The 25,961-nt window shown below is 40.9% G+C and overlaps 1 protein-coding gene across 6 annotated transcripts in view; it reads left to right on the top strand.

Annotated features, from left to right (window-relative positions):
• The window catches only part of SYTL4 (synaptotagmin like 4), a 91,795-nt gene that overhangs the window by 60,190 nt on the left and 5,644 nt on the right, over positions 1–25,961 (top strand). For 5 of the 6 annotated variants that reach the window (XM_033944759.1, XM_033944761.1, XM_033944758.1 and 2 more), the window contains 8 exons: positions 389–515; positions 2,283–2,373; positions 2,488–2,591; positions 8,513–8,599; positions 16,414–16,592; positions 18,950–19,052; positions 22,817–22,978; positions 25,369–25,480. In XM_033944759.1, coding sequence (XP_033800650.1) covers positions 389–515; positions 2,283–2,373; positions 2,488–2,591; positions 8,513–8,599; positions 16,414–16,592; positions 18,950–19,052; positions 22,817–22,978; positions 25,369–25,480 — 965 coding nt within the window. The remainder of the gene's footprint in view (positions 1–388; positions 516–2,282; positions 2,374–2,487; positions 2,592–8,512; positions 8,600–16,413; positions 16,593–18,949; positions 19,053–22,816; positions 22,979–25,368; positions 25,481–25,961) is intronic. The other variant, XM_033944763.1, reaches the window with a different exon arrangement.

Below are 25,961 nucleotides of genomic sequence, written 5' to 3' on the forward strand. Positions count from 1 at the left end.
GTTTTTCGTTCTTCCCCTTTCGATACTCACACTGAATGTTTGTTTCACTGGCAGTTTTGATTATAACTTTTACATCGGACTAGATGATGTTCGGGGCAGGATTTAATTAGGTTATTCAACCTGGTGCTGGTCACCCATAAGTTTCCTGCCTGGGAATTAAAAAGTATTTATTAATTATATATTATTTAACTTTTTGCCCCTTACTGATTTGTCCTATTAATTTTTTGGCCATTTCTGTGTTTGTTTTGGGAGGGGAGTCAAAGTTTTGCCAAATTTTGGGTGTGTTTATAGTACTGTATATTAGTTTTGGCATATTTTGGTTTGTTTTTAGCCTACAGCATATGCCATAATTCTAAAATGAATTTGTTTAACCCTTTCTCATTTCCAGGAGAAATTCCTTAGAGAAAGCTAACACCACTCAAGGTGGAAGGAGAAATCTTGGCCCTTCAGGTGCAAATGTAGGAACTCTTACAGTTCCTTTCCATTCCAAAGATCATTTCTCTGACTCGGAAGGGGTAGGTTCTTTATGCATAGAAAGAGGGACTTGTCATTTTAATGAATATGCTTGCTAAAGTGTTTATGGGTCCAAGTTGTAGATCTAATGCATAATTTAGGAGAAAAAGGTATAGGGTATACAAGGGTCAATTGAAGTTTCTGACTTAATCAAGAAAACAACTTTTTTTTTTTTGGGGGGGGGGTGAAAATAAAATTTATTTTCAACATAGTTTTCTTTTAACTGAATGCATAATATCTATGACCGCAGAATATGAAGAAAATTTCTTCCCAGACAGCCACTTTTTCAGGTTTGGAATCAGAAAGAAGTCGCTCAGGGCAAAATCCAGAGAGTATGATGGATGGGGAATTAATTCGAACCACAATTCATGCAAATTCACCATCGCGATTGTTGATGTGTGAGTCAGTGAGTTGTCCTAGTGGAAGAGAGGACATTTTGTCTTTATTTCAGTGCTTAGACATTGTAATAAACCAGCATAGTATTTGCAATGAATGGGTTTTCCCTTTTCCAGATAATCAATAAAAATTATCCCGTGGAAATCCCAAAAGATTGTCGCCATCACCTTCCCAGCATTTGGAGCCGCTTTTGCTTTCTTCTGAGTCAGTTCATTTCTTGTAGTCCATTGTTTAGATTATTGTTTTGTCTCAGTCTCATCCAGTCACAAAATGCCACAAAAAGTCATTCTCATTGTGCTTAAAACGCTCAAGACACGTTTTCAAAATGTCCAGTCAAGCTCATTTTTGGTTGATGGTTAATAAACAGAACACCCATCGCACAATCAACTTCCTCATACCTAAATATTCGTGTAAGATGGTGTACACGTTCTGATGAAATGCCAGCAGCCTCTGCTACCTCATTTAAAGTCATTCGGCGATCTTCCATCACAATTTGGTGAACTTCAACCATTTTGTTGGTTGTTGCTGTTTTTGGACATCTGGAGCGTTCTTCATCAGCAATGCTTGTCAAGCCATGTTTAAACTCAGTAGCCCATGCTTTCACCATTGAAAATGAAGGAGATGCATCACCATACACTGAGACTAACTCAGATTCAATTTCAGTTTGCTATTTTCCCTTAAAATGAAGGAATTTTAACATGGCACGATACTCTATTTATGTCCATCTTTTCTAAAGTTGAGCATTTGTTCATTTTACAAGGCTGATATGACAAAACTAGACATCAGACTGTCTTGAAAATCTAGCCTTAGTCGTTTGTCAACACCATCTGACAGCCAGCTGTAGAATTGTGATGCTAATCTTGCTCTTTCTTGGTCAGGCCGGAGACCTTTCAGTTGACCCTCATAAGTCAGGCTGCTGGGGAACCAGGAGTGCAAATTTTTTTATTTCTCTTCCCACTAACTTATTTTGATGTAAATTTGGTAGGGGTAGCTTATTTCATTTTCACCCTAATGAATGCTTTTTGCTTCTGCCAACCCCCAGTATTCGTCCTTCCTTCCCCTCCCCTCTTCATTCTTCCCTACCTCTTAAACTACAGACTTGTTGCTGTCATTTTCTGGCTGTGACTTCTTGCAACTTGCAGGGCTATACAGCCACATTATCTTGCAGACAGCTCTCTGTGACTTTGCCTGACCCACCCCATGCATGGGCTAATGAGCCTGAATTCAAAGTGAGGAAGTTACTTACAGCCAGTACAAGTCACATGGACAGGCACAGACTTCTCTTGAGGACCACTGCCTCACCATCTCCAAATTACTTCTAGGGTTTGAATTTGCTTCTATTTCTGGGTTTGTTTGTTTTTTTTAACTTCCAGGAATTGCGTTTTGGGAGTCGAAGTGCAGGATCAGCAGATGAAAATGAAGCTATATTTCAGAGAAACGCCAAACGTATCCTAATACCTTCAGGTAGATGGGAGTAATATTTAAACTTTCCTTTCCTGGATTATGTGGGCTTGGAGGAACTTGTTTTCAGTGTAAGCAACTTAGTTCAGCATTTTTGCATTTCTTTCCTCCCTTAAGATTACAGTAAGTCTGTAATGGATCTGCGTCCAGAAGAACCAGAGAATGAGGGAATCTCCATAGGAGATCGAAGCAAGTCTGTTCCAGGACTTAATGCTGAAATGGTTTGTATGCTGAACTCAAATTTAATAATTTCCTTTTTAAACAAATAAGGAAAGATTTTCCCCATAAATGTAAATCGAAGCCTGAATTATGCAGCTATTTTGCAAGAGGTATTCATAAGTTTCCTGATGCCTGTGAAGAATGCATTTAAAATGTATGGAATATTGAAGGTCATGTCCATTTTCTGGACAGAATGCATATTTTTTTAGGAACTGGGCGTCCATAAATGAAATTTGGAAACTGCCTACATCCCTAGGATCTAAATCAGGGGTGTCCAACCTTTTGGCTTCCCTGGGCCACATTGGCTGAAAAAAAATTTTCTGGGGCCGCGCAAACGCTGCAGCAAGACAGAGGAGGAAGCCGGCAAGACGGTGAACACTTGGGGCAGCAGAGGAAAACACTGCATCACCCTTGACTGGGGCTGCACAAAATACTTCACGGGGCCACATGCGGCCCTTTGGCCGCAGGTTGGACACCCCTGATCTAAATGAAACTCAAATGTCAAAACAAATTGCATCTGAAACCTTTTAAGTGAAATGGGGGTACAGATAGCGATATTGCAAATTCTTTGAGATTTACTCTAAACTGATTCTTTAAGAATTATGTAGCTTTTCCCTTTAAGGTATTAAAAACCTTTTTCTTTTTTTGGGTAGGAGGGTAGAGGCTGACCAAAACTGCTTTTTTTTTTCGTTTTGTCTGAAACCGAAACTGCCAGTGAAACTATCTACCTAATACTGGATGAAACTGCAGCCAAAACATGTTGCCTGGTTTTGTCTGAAACCAAAAACTACAGTTTGGTTGTGTAATTGTGAACTAGTAAGACCTAAAGGGGATTGTCAGAACTTATTGTCAGCAGCCCTCTGCTAAACCCATAAGAGATTATTTCTAGGAACTGAAAGCACAGGATGACAACTGGGAGAACCATTTTAACAACTATTTCTCAAGTCTGGCATGTTTAGGTTCCCAAATCAATGCATTAGGGTCCTAATGCTGCTTGATGAATCCCCCCAAATCACTTTACCAGACTTATTTTCCAAAAGACTAAACAAAAAGATGTCCTTTTAAGGATTATTTTTAAAGAATTTCTCTAGCTCAGTGTGCAGTCTAATATAAATTGGCAGTGCATTCTATTCATTGGGACCTGTTAAAGAAAAGCACATTTTCTTGTTTCTTCATAACAAATCTTACAAAAATTAGATAAATCTAACAACCTTAATCTCTCTGGTCTCATGGACCTAACTGGATAGTAAGTCTTCAAAGCAGATACCAAGTGAAAAGAGACTGTCGACTTCAGCACTTTAAAAATGATTAACAAAATTTTAATTTACACTTGAAAAAACAATCGGTAACCAGGAGCTATAAGTTCAAAAACAAAATACCAGATAGTCATGTTGCTGCATTTTGCACTTTCTGCAGCAGTGTCAGAACTGGAGAGGCTTAAATAAAAGTCATTGCAATAATCTTGACAAGATTAAAGATTGAACAACATTACAAAAATCTTCAATTTTGTATCATTTACAGTAACTGAATTTTAAAAAAGAACTCCTTTACTACATTCTTTATATGTAACATCATTGAAAAGTTCTTGTCAAACATAAAAACATGATTGCAAATAAAGGCCGAATGGCCCATCCAGTCTGCCCCTCCACAGCATCCACTATCTCTCTTCTCCCTAAGAGATCCCACATGCCTGTCCCACACTATCTTGAATTCAGATACAGTCTTCATCTTCCACAACCTCACTAGGAGACTATTCTATGCATCTACCACCCTTTCTGTAAATAATAATTATTTTCTTATATTACTCCTGAGCCTGTCACCTCTTAACTTCATCCTATGCCCTCTCCTTCTGGAATTTTCCTCTATTTGAAAAAGACTTACCTCCTGTACTTTAACACCACAGAGATAGCAAAGTTGTTTACCTGTAACAGAGGTTCTCCATAGACAGCAGGGGAATTCAGCCACACTTGCCTGCCCACCATCCCCACAATAAGACTTTTTTTTCTAAATAGGGGCTCAAAAGGCAAGGTGTCTGCACATGCTCAGTAAATTAAGGGATATTAGCCTTGAAAAAACCCTTCGGGTGAAACATGTCAGCGCGATAATCCCTGAGAATTAGACCACTATAATTCACCAAGCTAAAATACCTTGATACTTTTATGATAAAATTTGAAAATTAAGGTTTACCTAATAAGACCTGGTGAGAAATAGGTACGTTAAGCCAGATACAATCAAACTATATTGAGTATCGTTGGTATCTCTGAGGGTCTGTCACACTGAAAATACGAACACTATTGATGCAAGTGTGAGAATATGGTTCAATGAATGGCCACCAGGATGGTCTCGGGACTCAAAGATCTCCCGTATGAGGAAAGGCTGAATAAATTGCAGCCATACTCACTCGAGGAACGTAGAGAGAGAGGAGACATGATAGAGACATTTAAATATATCACAGGCCGTATTGAGGTGGAGGATGATATTTTCTTTCTTAAAAGTCCCTCGGCCACAAGAGGGCATCCGCTGAAAATCAGGGGAGGGAAATTTCATGGCGACACCAGGAAGTTCTTCACCGAAAGGGTAGTTGATCATTGGAAGAACTTCCACTTCAGGTGATTGAGGCCAGCAGCGTGCCAGATTTTAAAAGGAAATGGGATACACATGTGGGATCTCTAGGGGGTAAAATCAAGGGGGGTGGGTCAATTAGAGTGGGCAGACTTGATGGGCTATATGGCCCTTTTCTGCTGTCATTGTCTATGTTTCTATGTATGTTTCTAGTCTCTCACAAGAAATTCTGCATATTACTAAGATAGTGCTGTTTATGAATTTCTTCCAGAGTATACATATTAAGGTCTCTAAGTAGCAGCCCTCTGTACCAACTGCATCTTATTTATTATATCTGTTTGAAAGTGCAGTCTCCAAAATTGCACCACCGGAATATCATATCCTCAAATACAAATTTGATCAGCTATTTTCATCTCATCAAACTTCCCTATAAATTTCACCTCAGTTTTATTCCAATTTAAAACTAACCTATTCTGTTTTAACCAGTCAACCTCTTCAAATAAGACTGCCTCTAATTTTTCCAAGGTCAGTCTCGCTGATTCTTCTACTGGGATAAAAAACTGTACATCATCAGCATATACTCTGTATTGAACCACCAATTTAATACATAACTGAATAGATTAAATTGTAAATAAATCACTGATAGCGATGAATATTATGGGTTGGAGGTAACTAGACATCATTTAGATACCCAGTCTCACAAGGTCCTTCTGCAAATCTTTATCTACTTGTGCTGTGGAAACAAATTATGATGACATAAATCCCTCCTAAAGATATATATATATATATATATATATATATATATATATACTAGTCTTATAGCCCGTTACATTAACGGGTGCTAGAATATATGTGTGTCTCTCTCTCTTTATTTCTTTCTCTCTCTCTCTCTCTCTCTCCTTAGCCGCTTTCTTTCTTTCTGTCTTTCTTTTTCCTTGGCTGTCCATCACCACCCCTTGCCTGCTCCCCCTGTCCATTCTCCCTTCCTTTTACCTCCCCTGTGTCCACCACCACCCCTTCACAGGTCTCCTTATGCAGCAGCAGCCCTTCTCCCTTTGTTTTACCTCCCCCCTGTCCAGCAGCACCTTCCTTCTCCCCCTGTCCAACATTAGGCCTCCGTTCCTTTTTCTTCACACACACCCCCCTGTCCATCAGCACCTCTTTCCTTCTCCCCCTGTCCAGCAGTAGGCGTCCCTTCCTTTTTCTCCCCCCCCTTTTTCTCCCCCCCCTCTTATCCCTGTGATACACTTACCTTGCTCTGCCCGTGATCAGAGGCTCCCGACAGCCGCCCAGTTGCACCCATTGGAAAAGTTCCCTCTGCGGCATCCTGCACCCCTCCTGACGCGACTCCCGCTGTCCCGCACTTGCCCCTGTGTCTTTCTTCTTGTCTTTCTGTGTCCCTCCCTCCGTCTGTCTGTCCAAAGCAGCATTTCCTCCCCCCACACCAGTTCCCTGTGCACCTGCCCCTGTGTCTTTCTTCTTGTCTTTCTGTGTCCCTTCCTCCCTCTGTCTGTCTGTCCAAAGCAGCATTCCCTCCCCCACACCAGTTCCCTGTGCACCTGCCCCTGTGTCTTTCTTCTTGTCTTTTTGTCTTCCTTCCTCCCTCTGTCTGTCTGTGCAAAGCTGCATTCCCTCCCCCCACACCAGTTCCCTGTGCCTGCATTAGTGTTTCCTCTACCCTCTTTCCCTTCCCACAGTCGCGACTACAAACAGTCGCGGCCCCGAGTCATTTGGCGGCCCCCCCCCTCTTCCCTTACCGCGGGCCCGACTGGCGATTTAAGCAGCGTGTCAGCAGTCTTCACACGCTGCTTCGGGCCTTTCTACTGCCCTGATTTGCTCCGGACGTGCCAGAGTAAATCAGGGCAGTAGAAGGGCCCGAAGCAGCGTGTGAAGAGTGCTGCATATGCTGCTTGAATCGCCAGTCGGGCCCGCGGTAAGGGAAGAGGGGGGGCGGCAAATGAGTCGGGTCCCGGACAGCGGAAAGTTGCTGGGCTCCTCGGTGGGGGCGCTGAGTGGCCGCGATCCCTCTCCTCCCATACCCCCCCCCAGAGGAACGGAGATCGATTTGCCGCCATTTTGAAGATCGTTCTGCCCTGCTCCTTGCCTTAGTATATTTTTAAGTTGAAAGACACGGCGGCGGCGGCTCCTCTCAAGATCCCCGACTGCATCGGACTTCCGACGCAGGTGGGGATCCTGAGAGGAGCCGCTGCCTGTTCTTTCAACGTAAAAATATAGTAAGGCAAGGAGCAGGGCAGAGCGAAGAACATTGATTCCCATAAGATCATCCGCCTCGGGGGAGACAACCGCCGTGTCAGACATCAGCCTCGGGGGAGGAGAGAGGACTTCAGGCAAGGAGCAGGGCAGATCAAAAAACAGCACGGGCCGACAGCCGCCGTGTCCGACATCCGTCTCTGGGGAGGAGAGAGAGAGTGTTTCCGGCGCACTCCTATCTGAGATGCTGTACATCTCACGGAAAACGGACCCACGCGATGGAACTGCGCATGCGCGGCCTAGCGTTTTATTATATTAGATATATATACACACACACACACACAGTGGTTTACGAGCATAATTCGTTCCAGAAGCGTACTCGTATATCAAAGCAACATTCCCTATAGGCCATAATGGCAACGCTGACAATTCATTCCACAACCCAAAAGGTGCCAAGGAACTGGGAGGAAGTGGCGAGAGGTGGCCCAGGAGTGTGTACCTGCCGGGTGCTGCAGTGCCGTCTCAAAGAAACGCCTCCTCTGTCTGCTAGCCGCTGGAGAACCCCTGAGCCCATGCAGCACCACTTCGGGGCGATGCCTCTTCTGTCCACCAGCCACTGGAGAACCCCTGAGCCCACACAGCACCACTTCGGGGGGATGCCTCTTCCATCCACAGGTCAGCCTTCCATACCAGGTGCCTTCCACACCATGTTGGAGAGCCTCTGAGCCCACGCAGCCAAGCGCCGTCCCACCTGCACGTTGCGTATGATCACACACAACATCAATAATTGACATGCGTGATCATACGCAACATGCAGGTGGGATGGCGCTTGGCTGCATGGGCTCAGAGGCTCTCCAACATACGGAAGGCACCCGGAGTGGAAGGCTGGCCGGCGGACAGAAGAGGCATCCCCCTGAAGCGGCGCTTCCTGCAGTTGTAAGTGCTCGTTTATTGGGGCGGTGCTCGGTTTGTGAGACAAAAGTTTGCTGAGTGTTTTGCTCGTCTTGCAAAGCACTCGCAAACTGCGTTACTTGTAAATCGAGGTTCCACTGTGTATATATATATATATATATATATATTGCTGTAATCTTTTGGCATTTGTGCAGAACTATCTGTCCTAACTGATCTACTGCAGATCCTTGTGTTTTAGGAGGAAGAAGAGGAAGATATTGATAGCCTGGTGGCAATTCATCGAATGACAACTGCAAGGAGCAGCCTAAGAAGTGGTGCCTCCACAGTGAGTGGTCCTTTTGTTTTTTTTCTAATTATAGTCAAAATGGCACACATTGTTACAGAGTAACCATAATATACGTTGAGATACAATTTCACACTATGATCCTGGAACAGATTGGAGCAGAGGAGACTGTCTTGTAATAAGATCCTGTTAAGAAGTGGAGCTTGGACAAACAAAGGGTAGTTCTATCTCAGGGTGTCAACAGTTAAGCTCTCGCTAGGTTCTCTCTGGGTACCTTTCTATAAAAGAATGTAGGCACCTACTTTCCTTTATAGAATAGTAATGTAACCGGGCCCAGATTCTATAAATGACTTCTAAAGTTAGGTACTTAGATCCACACGCCTAGCAGATATAGGCACCTAACTTAATTTTCTTAATTGACGCCGATAATTGAAAGTGCCATTAAAATAGGTATGAGAAAATGAATGCTGATAGGTTGGGGCATAGCAATTTATTTAAACTGGTTTGGGGCCCATTGACGTCTTTTATTACTTCATTATAGTTGTCTTTTGTCTTTAATTTTTGTTTATTTCCATGCACATCCAGGACAGGGTGGGAGAGGGTGGATATCTCTTTTGTTTATTCCTTGATTGAAATGTATTGGAAGGGAGGGGGGAGTTATTTTTTCTGCATTATTATTGATTGACTATAAGTGCTTATTTTGATTATTAATGTTTGTATAATTTCCTGCACTTTGTATTAGTCTTGAAAACTTAATAAAGATTTTTTTTAAAAAAAGAAAGTGCCATTAAAATAAACAAAAAACTATTTTAAAAAATCAATTAGTCTGTAGGCACCTAACTCATTAGGCACCTACCACTTCTTTTATTTATTTATTTGGTTTTATAGTCCATTCTCCCAGAAGAGCCCAGAACGGGTTACAGGTTAACATACACAGTATATACATACATAGTAAGAGTTCGTAGTTTAACAATTATTACTGAGCTAAAATGGGTGATGGTCCTAATAACAGTGCAGGATAGGTTTGATAACTTTTCCCTATATTAGCATTAAGTAATTTCTTATTAGTTTACATACTTAATATACACGGTAGCAGCTTACATACATACAGAGCAGAATAGGTTCAGCAACTTCTCCCTGAATTATCAATGTCTTGTAGATCTGCTTACCTAATAAGAGGTGGCAGTTTGCATACATAGTAAAGTTAGCAGTTTTAACAATTGTGAGTGACTTAACATGGGTTTTGGAACCATTAACAGCGCAGGATAGATTCAATAACTTCTCCTATTTTATGCAGTTTCTTTTAATACTGTACCGTAGGTCCATGGGCAGGAGCAGTCTATGTGACTGTACTTGGAAAGAGGTAGGTTTTTACCGCTTTCCTGAAGTTGAGTAGACTGGTTATTGATCTGATAGCAAGCAGGATTTGATTCCATAACCTGTGAAGGAAGTTAGAATAAGTGCGCCTGCGGGCAGTTTCCAGTTGGAGGGTTTGCGCTGGTGGAGTAGTCTTTCGGCTTGTGATCTTGGAGGTCTGTTTGGGATATATGTTGATAGCTTTCCTGACATATAGGCTGGGAGCGGATTGTCATGGAATTTGAAGGCTAGTGTTAGGTCTTTGAAGATGCATCGGTTTCTAATGGGTAGCCAGTCTGCTGTGGCCAGTGCTGGAGTGAGGGGGCCACTGATATTTAGATTTTTGAGTAGGTGAATTACTGCATTTTGCACACATTGTAGTCATTGCATATTCTTTGCGGATAGCCCTACGAATAATGAGTTGAAGTAGTCCAAGCAGGATATTACAGAGGCGTAGAGTAGTTGAGAGAATTCTGCTTCAGAGAAATATGGTCTTATTTTTCATAATTGGCACAAGTAATAGAATGATGTTGATACAGTCTGGGAGATATGACTTGTGAGTGATAAGTCAGTCAAGAATAACTCCAAGGCTGCGTACTTGGTCTTTGACTGTAAGAGTTGTGTTATCCCAGGAGAGAGAAGGGCGAGGATGGATACAGCTTTTCTTAGGGATCCATATTATTGTTTTGGATGCATTTAGTTGTGGTTTGTTGACATCCAATTTTTGGTTTTGGATAGGCAATATTGTAGTTTTGTGATCTGAGTGTCTTGGGTCTTACCTAGCAGAAGGTAAAGATGGTTATCGTCTGCGAAGGAATGAATCCTAATGTCATATTTTGAGGTGATGTCAAGTACTGGTCTGATGTACAGGTTAAAAATGGTGATAGTAAAGCGCCTTGGGGTATGCCATATTTAAGTGGTTTGGGTTGGGACGTGTGTGACCCAAGTTGTGCTATCTGTGATCTTCTAAGAAGGAGGAAAACCAGCACAGTGCAGTGTCACGGACGCCAATGTTAGCTAGTCTGGATAAGAGAAGAGTGTGGTTAATAGGTGTCAAAGGCTGTACTTAGATCTAGGAGGGACAAGCAAAACTTTGTCTCTGTTGTCTAAAAATTTTTAACAGTTGTCAATGTCAATTAGTATTGTTTTGGTGCTGTGGTATTTCCTGAAACCTGATTAGTAGATGGACAGTGTGAGTTTTTTTAATCTACAAAGTCTTGTAGCTGTTGTAATACGATTTTTCCCAAGATATTTGATATGAAAGGGAGGTTCGAAACAGGTCTAAAGTTGCTTGGTTGGTCAAGGTCAGAGTTTAGTTTCTTTGGGATAGGATGTACTATGGCTAGTTTCCAACTCACAGGTACTATTCCAGACTGTAGTGATTCATTAATTAAAGGAAGTTGATTGACTGCAGGAAGGTTACTTTGGTTGATATCAGTAGGTTAGTTGGACAGGGGTCTAGGGTCGAGGTTGTGGGGCATAGTGTGTCTATTATCTTGATCAGATCGTTAAGTGTGACTGTTTTTAGGAGGCTAAGGTTATCGGTTCATGGTGAGATGTCCTGTGTTCCATCGATAGGGATGATTTGCAGTCATTTGTCCTCCGTGTCTTGGCTAGATCCGGACTTTTTTGTTGTACCATGTGTTATGAGGGGGTATTAGTGGTTTGCAGGGCTTTGACCTCTGAATCTAGGTTGGAGCGAACCTTACGCATTTTCTTGTGGAAGAAGGTGGATAATGTTTCACTGTCTAATTTTGATTGTGGGGGATGGCTCCTCGAGGAGGTAAAGAAGTTTTTGTTAACGCAAAGATTCTTCTAGATCTGTTCAGGGCCTTTAGAAGTAGGTTGGAGGAGTAGGCCTTTTTTGTTTTGAGGGTAGGCTTTTTGTATTCGTTTAGCAGGTTTTTCCATAGGGATTTGGCTTTTTGTTTTGCAGAATGTTCTTTCAGCTTTTCTTACCCTTCTTTTTATCAGCCTTAGGTTTTCTGTGAACCATGAAGGTGACCTTGTTTTTGCCAGTTTTTCATAACAGGTTTGTATTCCTTTGTGCCATTTTGAGGGGCAAAGCCATTTTGAGGCTTCTTCTAAGTTGTTTCCAGTAGGTCCTAATTCTTTAGTCAGTTTGGAAACGGCAAGGGAAAAGGATTCAAGGTTGACTGTGTCAGGATTAGAAATTAATGTAACCTTGGGTTTGGCCATATCTGACTGGTTTGACTGGCTGGTAGGTTGAATGTGATAAAGTGGTGGTCAGACAATGGTACTGGGATGTTGATGCCAATGGTGTATGATCTTGTGGAGGAATATCCAGGGTGAAGATCAGGTCTAGTATGTTCCCTGAGGAATGCTGGGTGAGCTCATCATCTGGGAAAAGCCTAAGTCCGATAGGGTTGTTTAGAAGTCCAGTGGTGCTCCCTTAATTGTGGAGTAGTCTTGGAAGTTGAAGTCACCTAAGAATATTATTTGGTTGTGTGATAACACTAGTTTACTGATTATAGCTAGCAGGTGTGGTAGATGTGTGGAATAGTCTCCCGGAAGAAGTGGTGGAGACAGAAACTGTCTGAATTCAAGAAGGCATGGGATAGGCACATGGGATCTCTCAGAGAGAAAGAGATAATAGTTACTGCGGATGGGCAGACTAGATGAGCCATCTGGCCTTTATCTGCTATCATGTTTCTACGTTTCTAAGTAGTTTAGGGTGGTCATAGGCGAGTGGGGTGCTCGGTAGATTAGAACAAAGATGTTTGAGGAAGAAGGATGGGGGAGGGACAGATTTCATGTCAGATTAATTGTATTATCAAAAAAGGATGTATAATTATATATAAATTTGGAAGGAATATTTTATTGATATGGAAAAGGGTGGGAGGTGGGGGGGGAATAAAAACATGTATAATAATATTGTTTAAGAATGCCAAGTGTGTTATGTAAATTAATTGTAATAATACTGTACACTTGTTGAAAGAAATAAAAAGGAATAAAGATTTAATAAAAAAAAAAGAACAAAGATGGTCTTCTTGTCATGCCCTATTGAGAAGATAAGGCATTCTAGGGCGTTTAATAATATTGAGTCAATGGTTTATGGATTCATGTTGGATTTAATAATGGCAGCTACTCTTCCACCTTTTTTGTCAGGACAGGAGCAGTGATGAGGAAGCACATGGTGATAATATTTAGGCCAACAATCAGAGAGATTATCTTAGGATCTGTTGTTTGATATAGTTTGTGAGAGGATGTTGGCATAATGTCCTTAGGTGAGTTGCTTGTTGTGAGGGATATGTAGTCTAGACAGTTCATGGTGGCAAGTTCAACTTTGGTAGGGTCAAGTAGCCGATGAACTGCTTGCTACTATTGGTAATATTACTCACTGTACTTTTGGTCCAAGAGTGTTGGGTAGGCCTGTTCCCCTGCAGATGTTAAAAGATATTCAAAAAGTTGTTCTCCCAAAATCCCATGAGGCCCTCATGAAGGGCCTCACAAAAGGCCCTTTGGCATGGCCCACCAACAGGGGAGGCCTGCTTATTAGGCTGCCCTTTAAAGGGCCGAAGAGAGGCTGCAAGCTCCAGATGGAGGGCGGCATGGTCCAGTGCGGTGAGTGGGGAGGCCCAGATCTCCCTTCCCCCTCACCTCACTGGAGTGGAATATGAGATAGGCATCTACCAGCAAGTGGGCATGGCTAGGGGAAGATTCAGGGTCAATTTTAGGTGTGTTTTTTCTTAGGCACTAGTAGGCACTTAATGGGTGCAATCATTTAGGCCAAGAAAATCCTGGCCTAAATGGCATTGCGTCTAAGGATTCAATGCCTACTGGTGCTTGTTTGCTTAGGCGCCACTAGGCATGATTCTATAAATGGCACCTAGCTGATGATTGACAATCACGATCAACAGCGCCTGGGAGTTAGGCGCTGTTTATAGAATCAGAGCCTATATGCCTACAATTTAGGCACAAGCACCTACTCCAACTATAAACCTAGTGTACTGTGGGCTCTTAAATGGGAAAGATACATGCATGCTTTCTAGTATTCTATAAAGTGCTTATGTTGTGTACACCCCCTTGAAAATAAGTGCTATGCAAGATAGGTGCAAATTTGGCATATTCATGCTTATATATGCTAGTATTGGAAATATTTATCCATGTAATGCGTGAGCAGAAGTTAACACCAATTTTATAGAATTGCCCTCAAAGAAGGTAAATTTTATAGCACTTTGCCTAGGGGCTATTTTATAAAGACAACCTAGGTGCCTATGTATCTTATACAATAGCCTCACAAGTAAATACACTTGCATTAATTTACATGTTTGGAAGTTGGTATAAGCTTGTGTGTCAAGTAAAATATGTACATACATGAAACTTCACCCACTTATGCCCAAGTTCCTCCCCTGAACACACATACTCTGTTCTCTCTTACTTTGTGATGTTTTTCCACACTTACTTTACTGGTATACATGCATGACCTCTGGGGTAATTGTTAGAAAAGCCATTTTCACCTCCCAAGTGATTTGTACGAATTATTTGTTTGATTATTTTACACTTGTTGTAAGATTTGAAAATGAATAAAGATTTAAAAAAAAAAAGAAAAGCCATTTTCTTGTGGATAAAGCCATGGTTTTTCTATAGGAAAAGTTTATAGAATTATCCCCATAGTGTCTCAAGGCACTGATAATCTTGGCATGTTTAAACCGGACATACGAAATACTTAGGAATACTTTTTGAATTTCGTAATCCCATTTATTGATGTTGTTTGTATGCAGTTCTCTACCTAGGCTGTTACTGTAAGCATTTCAACTTTCCTTCCCCCCCTCCCTCACTGCAAAAAAAATAATGTTTTATGCATGAGTTACTTAATTTTACTACTCTGTGCTTGTCCCGCAAGCATGCCAGAGCAGCATGAGATATTAAATGAGTTATTTCAGCTTTAACATTTTGGTAATGTTTAAAACCATTAAGGTACAAGAGTGAAGAGGAGTTCAGTATGTCCAAGCATTTAGTAGATGGTTAAAGAGAAGATATTTTGTTTCTGAGAGGTAGAGAGAGATGAACTGGCTTTTGTAAAATACTTTATCAAATGAATTATGCACGAGTCCTTTGCAACAAACTACATATAGAGAAACTCTCTGGGACAGGAACTCTTAATTTAAATGGGCACCTGAAGCAGTAGGAGATGAAGTTTCAGAGACAGAAACAGATTTCAATGTAGGTTTTGGTCGCAGCTAATTGTTCAGATTCAGAGGTGAGAATCTACAGTCCAAGAGATGACAATTTGGAGATGGGAGGCTATCTCCTTCTACAGACCTTTAAGGGGGGACACTTGGGTTGAAATCTCTACTAACTGTCTAGTTGGTAGATCTGAAGTGCCCGACTGTTGCAGGTGAACTGAAAGCATTTGACTTAGGATGCCACTCCCTGCTGATCAGGGCCAGATAGCAATGCTTTGAGGCATCATTCTAGCCCTGGCCTTCCCTCAGCAGAGCACATTTTTCTACAAAGATCACTCCCACCTCAGTAGCTGGGTATGATTTTGAGGAGGGTATATTCTGGGACCAGCACTGGCAAGGAGTTGTATTATTAAATCTTATACTAGCCTGTCACCAGACTCCTATAGATCAGGAGGAAGCAGCAGGGTAGATGGGAAGCCAGCATAATATGCAGGAAATTCAGACCTGAGGAGGTGACAGCTTGGATTTCAGTACATTTTTTTAACTTGTTAATTTTGAAAGTTTGGTATGTATTTTTTAAGTGATATGTTGTGCATCCAGTGTGTTCATTCTTTCCGCCTCATTTTTTTTTTTTTTTTTTTTAATGCTTCTCCCTAAAAGTATTGCTGCCCAATACCCTAGGCCAGGGCTAGGCAATTCTGATTCTCGAGAGCCACAGGCAGGTCAGGTTTTCAGGATATCCACAATGAATATTTATGAGATGGATTTGCATGCACTGCCTCCTTAAGATACAAATCTATCTCATCCATATTTATTGTGGATATCCTGAAAACCTGACCTGCCTGTGGCTCTTGAGGACCGGAATTGCCTACCCCTGCTCTAGGCTATCCACTTATCACCAGATTTTATACTTTGACCCTCAGTTTCGTTACTCCTCTTCCTCCTTCAGACTTCTTGCTCAGTTAGCATCTTTTGCCATGAGCCTTAATTCAGAAGTTACAGGAAGGATTATTTTTCTTATATCTCCTCCCAATTCACTTTAGTCCATTAATTGCAACAACAGCCCTTGGTTGAGGGTCATTTTCCAAAGCTGCTTTTGTTCTCATTTTTACAAGGGTTTTAGTGTTTTGTTTACAAGGTGTTTAGTTTTGGTGAGAAAGAGGGTGGGGGAGGGTACAAGAATAAGGTGATCATGATATGACAAAGTGTGCTAGATTTAAGAAATGAGCCAAAGTCCCATAGTGCCTTTTAACCAATTTGCATTGCATATGAAAATCATTTCTGGAACTAACACTCGCGCTACAAGGTATCTAATATCTGATCAGTGGCTTGGTCTTGTCTTTATTTCAGAGCACGTTGGGCAGCATGATGAGTATTTACAGTGAGGCTGGGGATTTTGGAAATGTTATTGTAACTGGTGATATCATCTTCACCTTGAAATATGACCACAAGACACAGTCCCTGAACATCCACATCAAGGAGTGCCGCAACCTGGCTTATGGCGATGATGCAAAGAGACGCTCCAACCCGTGGGTGACTAGCACCAGCTGCCAACTCTGCATTTAATTTTTAAATTACTGCTAGAATTTTACTCCATGATGGAGGAAACTGATGTGAGGTTTCTTAGCAGTTTAGGAACTATACTTAGCAGTTTAGAGAACTATATTATTTTTCTAATCCTTCTTTTTATTTTAAATAGCAGGGCTAGAAAATGAGGCATCTCCCAATTAAAGTATTAAATTAGTGAGGTCAGCCTAAGAAGTGATATGACTGTCTTAAGGTTTGTGGGATTCAGGTCTTTATCTGCCGTCATTTCATTTTACTATTAATACAGTAAGCTGCTCTATCCTTTAGCACAGAGGTTTACTTCTGATTTTCTAGTGTGGATATTCCTGATTCTGTGAGAATTTAGCACAGGAAAATCAGTGGTAAAGACATGTGACGGGAAAAACTAAATTTTGGGGTGTTTTTTTAATTTATTATTATTTTTTTTACTTCAGCCTTTCATGATAGGAGCAAATGGGTTATCTAAGGTGAAGTGCAGCACTTGACCTCTGACCTTTTCCAGCAAGCCTTTCCTGGTAGCCTAGTGAGCCCCTGAACTCCCTGACTTCTTCTCTCCCTCCACCTTTGTAGTTGGGAAGTATGAGTAATGCCTGCCTGCTACAGTCTCTGACACCTGCATCTTATAAACTGATGGCGTCTTGCCCTTAAAGATTCATCAGGATGTATTCCTTAGGGGTCAGGCACCACTATGTTGCAAAATATTAATGAAGGAACAGGACGTTACTGGATACTTTTGTGGACTAGTAAGTGCCATTGGTCTATGAGGTTGGGGTGCCCTGGTCAGTTAGCCCTGGGGAGGGAGGGATAGCTTGGTATGAACACTGAAACTGGGCACACCATTCTCTTCCAGCCCTCTGTCAGCACGGCACTGAAATCACCTAGGCAAGATGGTTGGCTTGTTGGGAATGAGAAAAGGCAGGGTAAAATTGTTAGTGATGAGATATAGTTAAAGTGGTGAGCACATGGTAGGGGCACATAGTGGCACGTGCTAACATTCATCATAAGGAATCTGCTTTCTTCTTGTGCATTCTCCCTGTGCTAGCTTTACACTGTAGCCATTTGACCCAGACAGTCATTTTTTACACTCGGCCTCTCATGAGCAACATCTACTTTTGCCATAACATCATCCTCACTCCCTGCAGTATAGCACTCTTATTACCCCCTCGATTACTGTGCTCACTTCCATCCAATTAGACTTGCACAAGGAATGGAAGGAGGCTGGGTGCTGTGGAAACAGGCTTAAAGGCATCCTCTGTTAGTCACCTGGGGCACTTCTTCTCTTCAGCAGCTGGTAAGCTAGATCTCGGGAGATCAGCGGCCTTGATCACATGTAACTGGGACACACAGTGTCCATTGTTTATCAAGGGAAGGAATTAAATTCAAATATGTAGTGACAGCAGAAATCACTTGCTGATTACAAAACACATTTATACGGGGACTCCTTGTCAACCCACTGTGGATATTGGATGTAATTGGTTATTTGCAGAAATAATGCAGCTTACAGAGGATATCTGCTGAAAGGGGCAATGTAGCTAGCTATGGATGATTATGTTTTTAGTAAAGATTGATTCTGTTTTGGATTTTTCTTGTCTGTTTTATTTTATAAATATGTTTGAGACAGCTTTTTCATGAAGTAGATAAATTGTGTCCTGTCATAGAAAATTATACATTTTATCAGAAGTTATCTATATTGGAAGACTGAATCCAACACATTTTGTTCCATATTTAGAAGCAAAACATGTAGTATGTAGAATATGTGTTTTGGCTAAATATGTCCTGTGGGGTCACAGTTAAAGGGGTTACGATTTTGCAATGGCAGACACAGTTCAGTAAGAAGTTGCTAGCAAACAATTATCAACCACTTTACTAAACACATCTCATGTTGCTCTGACTGATCCTGTGTGCTTAACTGACATTGATGTCTTCAGGGTTTTCCCAAAGGGAAGGGTTTAAACTTGGATACCATCTGACACATACATATGATGAGATGCTCCTCCAACCCCCTGTGCTGAGCACAAATGCATCACATTTTGCTTTGTAAAATTACTGGAAAATAATACAAAAGTACCAGCCATAAAATATTCTGTATGACCATATTACTCCTGCTAGCACAACTTCAATGCAGAAATGAAACTAGGACTTAGGGCTGTACTGGTCATAATTGGTGAATTTGGGAGGAGGCTGCTCATGGCTAGGGATGATTACAGGTGCTTTGTTTTCTGATCTGGAACCTTTTTAGACCATTTGCTGGGTACAGAAAAGGACAAGAGAATGCTCCAACATTATGTGATGTGACATGGTCCCTCTATTCTGTTTACAGATACGTTAAGGCTTACCTCCTGCCTGATAAATCCCGTCAAGGAAAGCGAAAAACCACAATCAAACGTAACACAATCAATCCATTGTACAATGAGGTCTTAAAGGTAAGCAGCATATATTTTCTGTAACATATTAAGGTTTCTAATAAGATGCAGCCTTCTATACCACAAGATTCTAAAGGTGAGCAGCACATACCATGCACATGTACCATGTGTTCCTGAAGGTGAAAGTAAAGCCTGTAGTGTTATAACAAGAGCTTTTGAATAGTGTGACACAATACAGAGAGGGAGAGCTCGTATACAAGGAAGGGTCAGGATGCTTGTGATAATCTACAATACTATCCACCTAAACAAAAGCACTGTCGCACAAATCTCTGTTGCACTCTCACAGGATCCTTAGAGATTAACAGGGGTCTCAAGTGCTCACAGCCAAAGATCTGAGATATTTTTCAAAAACAATGGCCAATATCATGAGCTATCATCGGTCCCGTTTTTATTCTCTATACCTATGATTCGTGCATATTTATTTATTCTTGATGTATTCTTTATAAAACTATGTATTTTTTTCTCTAGTAATTTGCCATTCCCTCTTAGTCAGGAACGCTTAGCTTTTTATCATTCAGTTTCTTCCTTATAAATAGTTTATAAAATATATAAATCGGTGTTTTGCTATTTCATCTACTTCAAGATTACTTAGCTTTTTCCTTTTTTCTTTATTCTTTCTCCTGCTATTCTTTTCTCCTTCTATATAGGAAGTTGAAAAATAGCAGGAGAAAGAATAAAGAAAAAAGGAAAAAGCTAAGTAATCTTGAAGTAGATGAAATAGCAAAACACCGATTTATATATTTTATAAACTATTTATAAGGAAGAAACTGAATGATAAAAAGCTAAGCGTTCCTGACTAAGAGGGAATGGCAAATTACTAGAGAAAAAAATACATAGTTTTATAAAGAATACATCAAGAATAAATAAATATGCACGAATCATAGGTAAAGAGAATAAAAACGGGACCGATGATAGCTCATGATATTGGCCATTGTTTTTGAAAAATATCTCAGATCTTTGGTTGTGAGCACTTGAGACCCCTGTTAATCTCTAAGGATCCTGTGAGAGTGCAACAGAGATTTGTGCGACAGTGCTTTTGTTTAGGTGGATAGTGTGTTTCACAAGTTTAAGTAAGTGGTAAATAATCTACAATACAACATAATTTATTCAGGATATTGGATAAGGACTTTCGATGCTGAAACTGTAGATTGATTCTTACATAAAGGAAGTTAAAAAAAAACCCCACCAAAAGAATTTCTACTTTCTTAGACAATACAATTTAAAAGTCAGATTTCACAAATTACAGGATAAAGCTATGTTCATATCTGGTAGCCTGTTTGCAGTCTTGCATTATAGGACAGCTTTGTGCTCAAATTTGTATCAAGCCTCAAAATACAGTAGCAGGAAAAAAAAAATTAGCTCTTTTAATATAACATTAACATCTTGATAAATTAGTGCAAGTGAAATTTTTCAAAACACAAAAACCCTGTGAAGATATACTACAAAAGCCGATTTGACCAAAATCTTCCATCTAATTCATACCTAGCCTACTTCCCTCCACATATCTAACCGCCATACTTTATAATAATCCAAATACCTTCCCAAATCATTGTGACTGCTGACTGAACATCCAGGTTACATGATCTCCTGCACAGGCTGCCATATAGATTTTGCTATACAATAAAACCCTGATTCTGTATAGGGGTGCTAAAGTTAGGCGGCAGTACACATGCTAGGGCTACCTAACTGACCAATCACAGCGCATGTTCTCTGCAAAAAATTAGATGCGCCGTTCTAAGGTGCCAGTCTTGTGCCTACGGAGGTGCATAGTAATGTGTACAGATAAATACAGAGGCATGATTTGCACTGGAAGTTGCCTTAGGCATCTGTACACATTGCTAGGTGCCTCTGTTGGCCCAAGACTGGCAACTTAAATGTAGGCGCCTGTACAAAACTATAGGCCCGATTCTACAGCGTGCGCCTAGTGGTTGATTGACAACTGCATGGCTGCACATCTACAATGTAGGCATGGTTTGTAGAATCAGGGCCTAAGTGTCTTGCTTTCTATGAGGACTTCTAGAAATTACTGTACTTGCAACCTTCCAGATAGACCCAGCTGCTAGTTTAATTCTATCACAAGGAACAGAGAGGCTGTTATGGACACATCTACTGGTCTTCACAGAAGGCAGAGATTGACAGCATAGTTGGAGTGCCTGCAGAACCTTTTAGCCAATTGATCTATGATAGTAGCCCACTGTGTTCAGGGCACATTTTGTGTGCTCCTTTGTATGCCATCTTTTAATTGGTCATGTGCCATAGGTAGAAGCTGGGATATATCTTTGCAGTACATGTAATTAAGCTCTAGAACTCATTTTCAAAGGATGTGGTAACAGCGATTAGCGTATCTGGGTTTTAAAAAGGTTTGAACAAGTTTCTGGAGGAAAAGTCCATAGTCTGCTATTGAGATAGACAAGGGGAAACCACTGCTTGCCCTTGGATTTTCTACTATTTGGATTTCAGCCAGGTACTTGTGATCTGGCTTGGCCATTGTGGGAAACAAGATACTGTGCTGGATAGACCATTGGTCTGGCCCAATATGGCTATTCTTATGTTCTGAAGAATATAGGCGAGGGTCAAAGTGCACTATATGAACCAGATACAAAAAGCACTAATGCCATTTTTATTGTTGGACCTGATAAGAGTCATGTTTTGGTAATGTCAGGGGTCTTCCCAATAGAAATACAGAGAGTTGTGAGCGAGTAAAAAAAAGCATTGACTCCTGTATTTTAAATGGTTGGAATTATTTTTGCATTTCTGTTCTTTCACACCAAAACACAGCCCGCAGTTGTCTCAGATTATGAAGGCCCTTGGTGCTTTTTATATCCTATTGTTATCTACTATGTTTGAAAAACCTGGTTCATACATGCTGTCTTAATCAGAAGATGATGTATTGGATTTACAAAGTCTGGCTTACAGTGTAAATGGCGCATATGTTAAATGAATTGATTTCATGTTGTATGGAATCAGGTTCACTGGAGGTAGAGAGAGATCATTTTTTTTTTCTTTTGGACAGTGATAATGATAATCTGTTTGATCCATTTGAGCCTTTTCTCTAGCAGGTCCAAAGGAATGCTATAAGCTACCGGTTGAATTAAATGCCTTCATTTTAGAAGCCACAGGGCTTGATTAAGGCATAGGCAGTCTAGGCAGATGCCTCAGGCCCAAGAGTTTAGGAGGGGCCCTTTTGGATGTGTTAATTCTTGCCCTGTTAGTTCAGCTGTAGGCAAAAAGAAGAGTTGGGTGGGTCAGAACCACCAGTTCCCACAGATCTCTGTTAATTCTCCTCACACTCCTCACAGTCAGCAGTAGAAGTGAGTAGCTTTCTCCTCTGTTGGTTTTCCTCCACAGTCAGAACCTCGCAGGGCCCCATTTGTGGGAGCTTTAAAATGTATTTATATTATAATGGGAAGCTCAATATACAGGTTGCCTAGGGTTCCCAAACAATAAATCCTGCTCTGAGGAGCCATTCTTAAAAGCCTGAAGGCATATTTTTTTTTCTCCCAGGCCTTCCCAGCAGCTTAAGTGTATGTGTTGATTTACATGGCAGCTTTGTTTAGTTTTTATGTTTCATTTATTTAAAAGATTTTTTTTATTTTGTCTGGTTTTATTTAATTATACTATATGTGCATATTTGTAAACCATCTGGAAAGATAGGCGGAATATAAATCCCTGTAAATAAATGTGTGATATTTGCCAAAGGCTCTGTTTATTTACTTTGATGGGTGCTATGCTTTGATAGTACTGTTTTTCTTTTCTCCCCATAGTATGGGATCACAGAGTCTTCGCTAGCCACGAGGACTCTGCAGCTGTCTGTCTGGCATCATGATCGGTTTGGCCGAAACATTTTCTTGGGAGAAGTGGAGCTGCCCTTGGATTCCTGGAATTTTGAGAGCCAGGCAGAGGAGTGCCTGCTCCTGCACCCAAAGGTGTGTACACTTCACAGAGGGGGGGTGCATCTCTTCTTTTGTCACCATTCTGTAAAATGGCTTATCAGAATCTTTTCTTCTTCAAATCTCTTATATCCTACTTTCACTGCCGTTTAAAGAAACAAGACCTACAGTATTGGTGGTCTTTTTTTCCCCCTCTAGAGAATACAGTATTACTATACTTCAGCTAACAGGAATTACTCAGGGTGAACTTTTTTTTTTTTTTTCTTAAATTTAAAGGAGGTCTTTATGGAAATAATATTAAATAACAGTGACAACGTAACTATTAAGCAAGAACAATTCCAAAGTTGCATATTGAAACTTTCACAAATTCAAAAGCCTCAAACCCCCCCCCACCAATTTCCCTCTGTTTAACATCTTATCCCTCTCCCTACCCCCCAGAAAAAAAATAAGAGGGACAGAGGTTATTGAAAATAAAATGGAGAAAGGAAGTAGGGAGACAAGAAGAAGCGATTAATACATACCATAACAAACATTTGAGAATCCCACCAAACATCACCTTTGACTATCATGAACCCTATTTACCAAAGTTAAGCTATGGTGTACTTCTCAAATGGACCCCATATCTTCTCCCATTTACCCAGAGTTTTCCTTCTAAAGGATTAAAAATGGAGACTAATAATCTTGAGAAGATCTTTGGAGTAGTTGAGGGGATGTATGGAGTTATAAGCAGTTTCCCTCTTCGATCCATTCTTTTGTTTTGATTTTTTTTTCTCTCTTTACATTGTTCCAGATATGGGCTTTTTGCTATGAAAAGGTGTGTGGAATTCCTCCATGGCTAGAACTTTTTTGACTACTACTGTTATTTCTGTAGCGCTACCAGACACATGCAGTGCTGTACATTAAACACACAAGAGAAGGCCCCTGCTCAAAAGAGCTTACAATCTAATTATGACAGACACTGGACAAAAATGGTGAATAAAATATGCAGTTCACGTAGGGAAATACAAAGGGATGAAGAGGTAGAGAGAGTTAGGGAATACATAGGGAATGACAGACAAATATGGTGCTTTACAAGTCAGTGGGGTTAGGACTTAAATGCAGCTTTGAAAAAATGGGCTTTTAGCCTGGATTTGAATACTGCCAGAGACAGAGCCCAAGTCAGGCAGGTTGTTTCAGGCATATTGCGCAGCAAGGCAGAAGGCAAGGAGACGAGAGTTGACAGTAGAGGAGAAGGGAACAGACAAGAGGGACTTGCCCGAAGAATGGAGTTCCCAGGGCAGAGTATAGGGAGAGATAAGAGAAGAGTGATGTTAAAGTGCTGCAGAATGAATACACTTGAAGGGTTAGTAAGAGGAGTTTGAACTGTGTGCAGAAGCGGACAGGGAGCCAATGAAGTGACTTGAGGAGACGGGTAACGTGAGCATAATGACACAGGTGGAAAATGAGATGCGTAGCAGAGTTCTGAACAGATTGAAGGTGAGAGAGATGGCTTTGCGGAAGACCTGTGAGAAGCAAGTTGGCAGTAATCCAGGCGAGAAGTGATGAGAGCATGGATTGGGAGCGTCTTGACAGCAGTTGTAATCTCTTCATAGACCTACTGTAATGCAGTGGTTCCCAAACCTGTACTGGTGAACCCCCAGACAGTCATATTTTTAGGATATCCATAATGAATATGCACACGACGTGTATGTACAGTAGTAGAGGCAGTACATGCATATCTATATCATGAAACATAGAAACATGATGGCAGATAAAGGCCAAATGGCCCATCTAGTCTGCCCATCCACAGTAACCATTATACTGAATATACTGAAAATCTGACTAGCTGGAGGGTCTTCAGGACAGGTTTGGGAATCGCTGCTATAGGGTATAAAGATAGGTGAATAACAACTGGTTTGACAGTTAATTTTTTTTTCAAGTTTTATTAAAATTTTGATTCAATCACAATATAATGTCAAAGTGATTTACAAATAAAAGAAGGGGTCCATCCTGTTTAAAATACATTGAAGACAAAGACATTACAAACCTACACGTGAGGAGAGCGGGAGGAACTACAATAAATACAGAAAAGAAAGACAAAGGTCAAAACATAAGGGAGGTAAAAAGATTCTTTGTTTTTTAAAGAAGAATTGAATTGTCTCGTGTTCAAGTCTCGAAAGCATCCTTATATAACCAACATTTTAGCATTCCTCTGAGAAGAAATGGGAAATAGAAAAGCATCATTAAGTAACAGGATTGAACTTGACTGCCCTGATCTCTGACACATTCTCCCTTCTTTTATAAAGGCAAGCTTTGGGGAAATCAGTGTTTGGAATATGACACAAATGCAAGCTCATACAAAAACCATTTTCAGTCTTTTTAAAGGGACTCTTTTTGGAAGTGTTGAGGGTTAATCTCTGTTAATTTGTTCTTTTTGTATATTGCAGGGTACTGCAGACATCGACAGCTTATCATTATTCAAGGGAGAGTTAGTTGTTTCTCTAAAATACATTCCACCTTCCAAAGCTCCAGGTCCTGCTGACAGGAGGAAGAGGAAGAGTAAGTTTGTTCCACCACCTAATATGCCTTGGTATTTATTGCTAAGCAGGGAAAGTGATCAGTATGACAGTTTTTACCAAACAGAACAGGTATTATGCAGAATTGAGCCTGAGGAGGGTGCAGGGTCATGAGGGAACTTTGCTCTATTGTCCCTAGCCAAGGACTCTGCTGCTCTAGTAGTTCAGCCCAGCCAGTGCAGGAAGAGAGAGAGTTAAAATGGAGGGAGCTTTTTAGCTTACACTTCAGCCCCTCCAATTACAGAAATTACATCAAGAAACATTTTTATTTTCTAAACTGTCTTGGGTGATTTGTGAGGAAGAAAGAGATGAATGAAATCTTGTGAATTTCTGTGTGTTATGTTTAGAGCCCGACTGGGTTTTGGTTTTGGCACAGAAACTAACCTGAAAATCTGGGTTTCAGTTTCAGCTAAAAATGCAAGTGAATTTTTGGCTGAAACTGAATTCCCCTCCCCCCCCCCACC

Source organism: Geotrypetes seraphini, chromosome 5 (genome assembly GCF_902459505.1).
Source record: "Geotrypetes seraphini chromosome 5, aGeoSer1.1, whole genome shotgun sequence".
NCBI classification, from domain to species: Eukaryota; Metazoa; Chordata; class Amphibia; order Gymnophiona; family Dermophiidae; genus Geotrypetes; species Geotrypetes seraphini.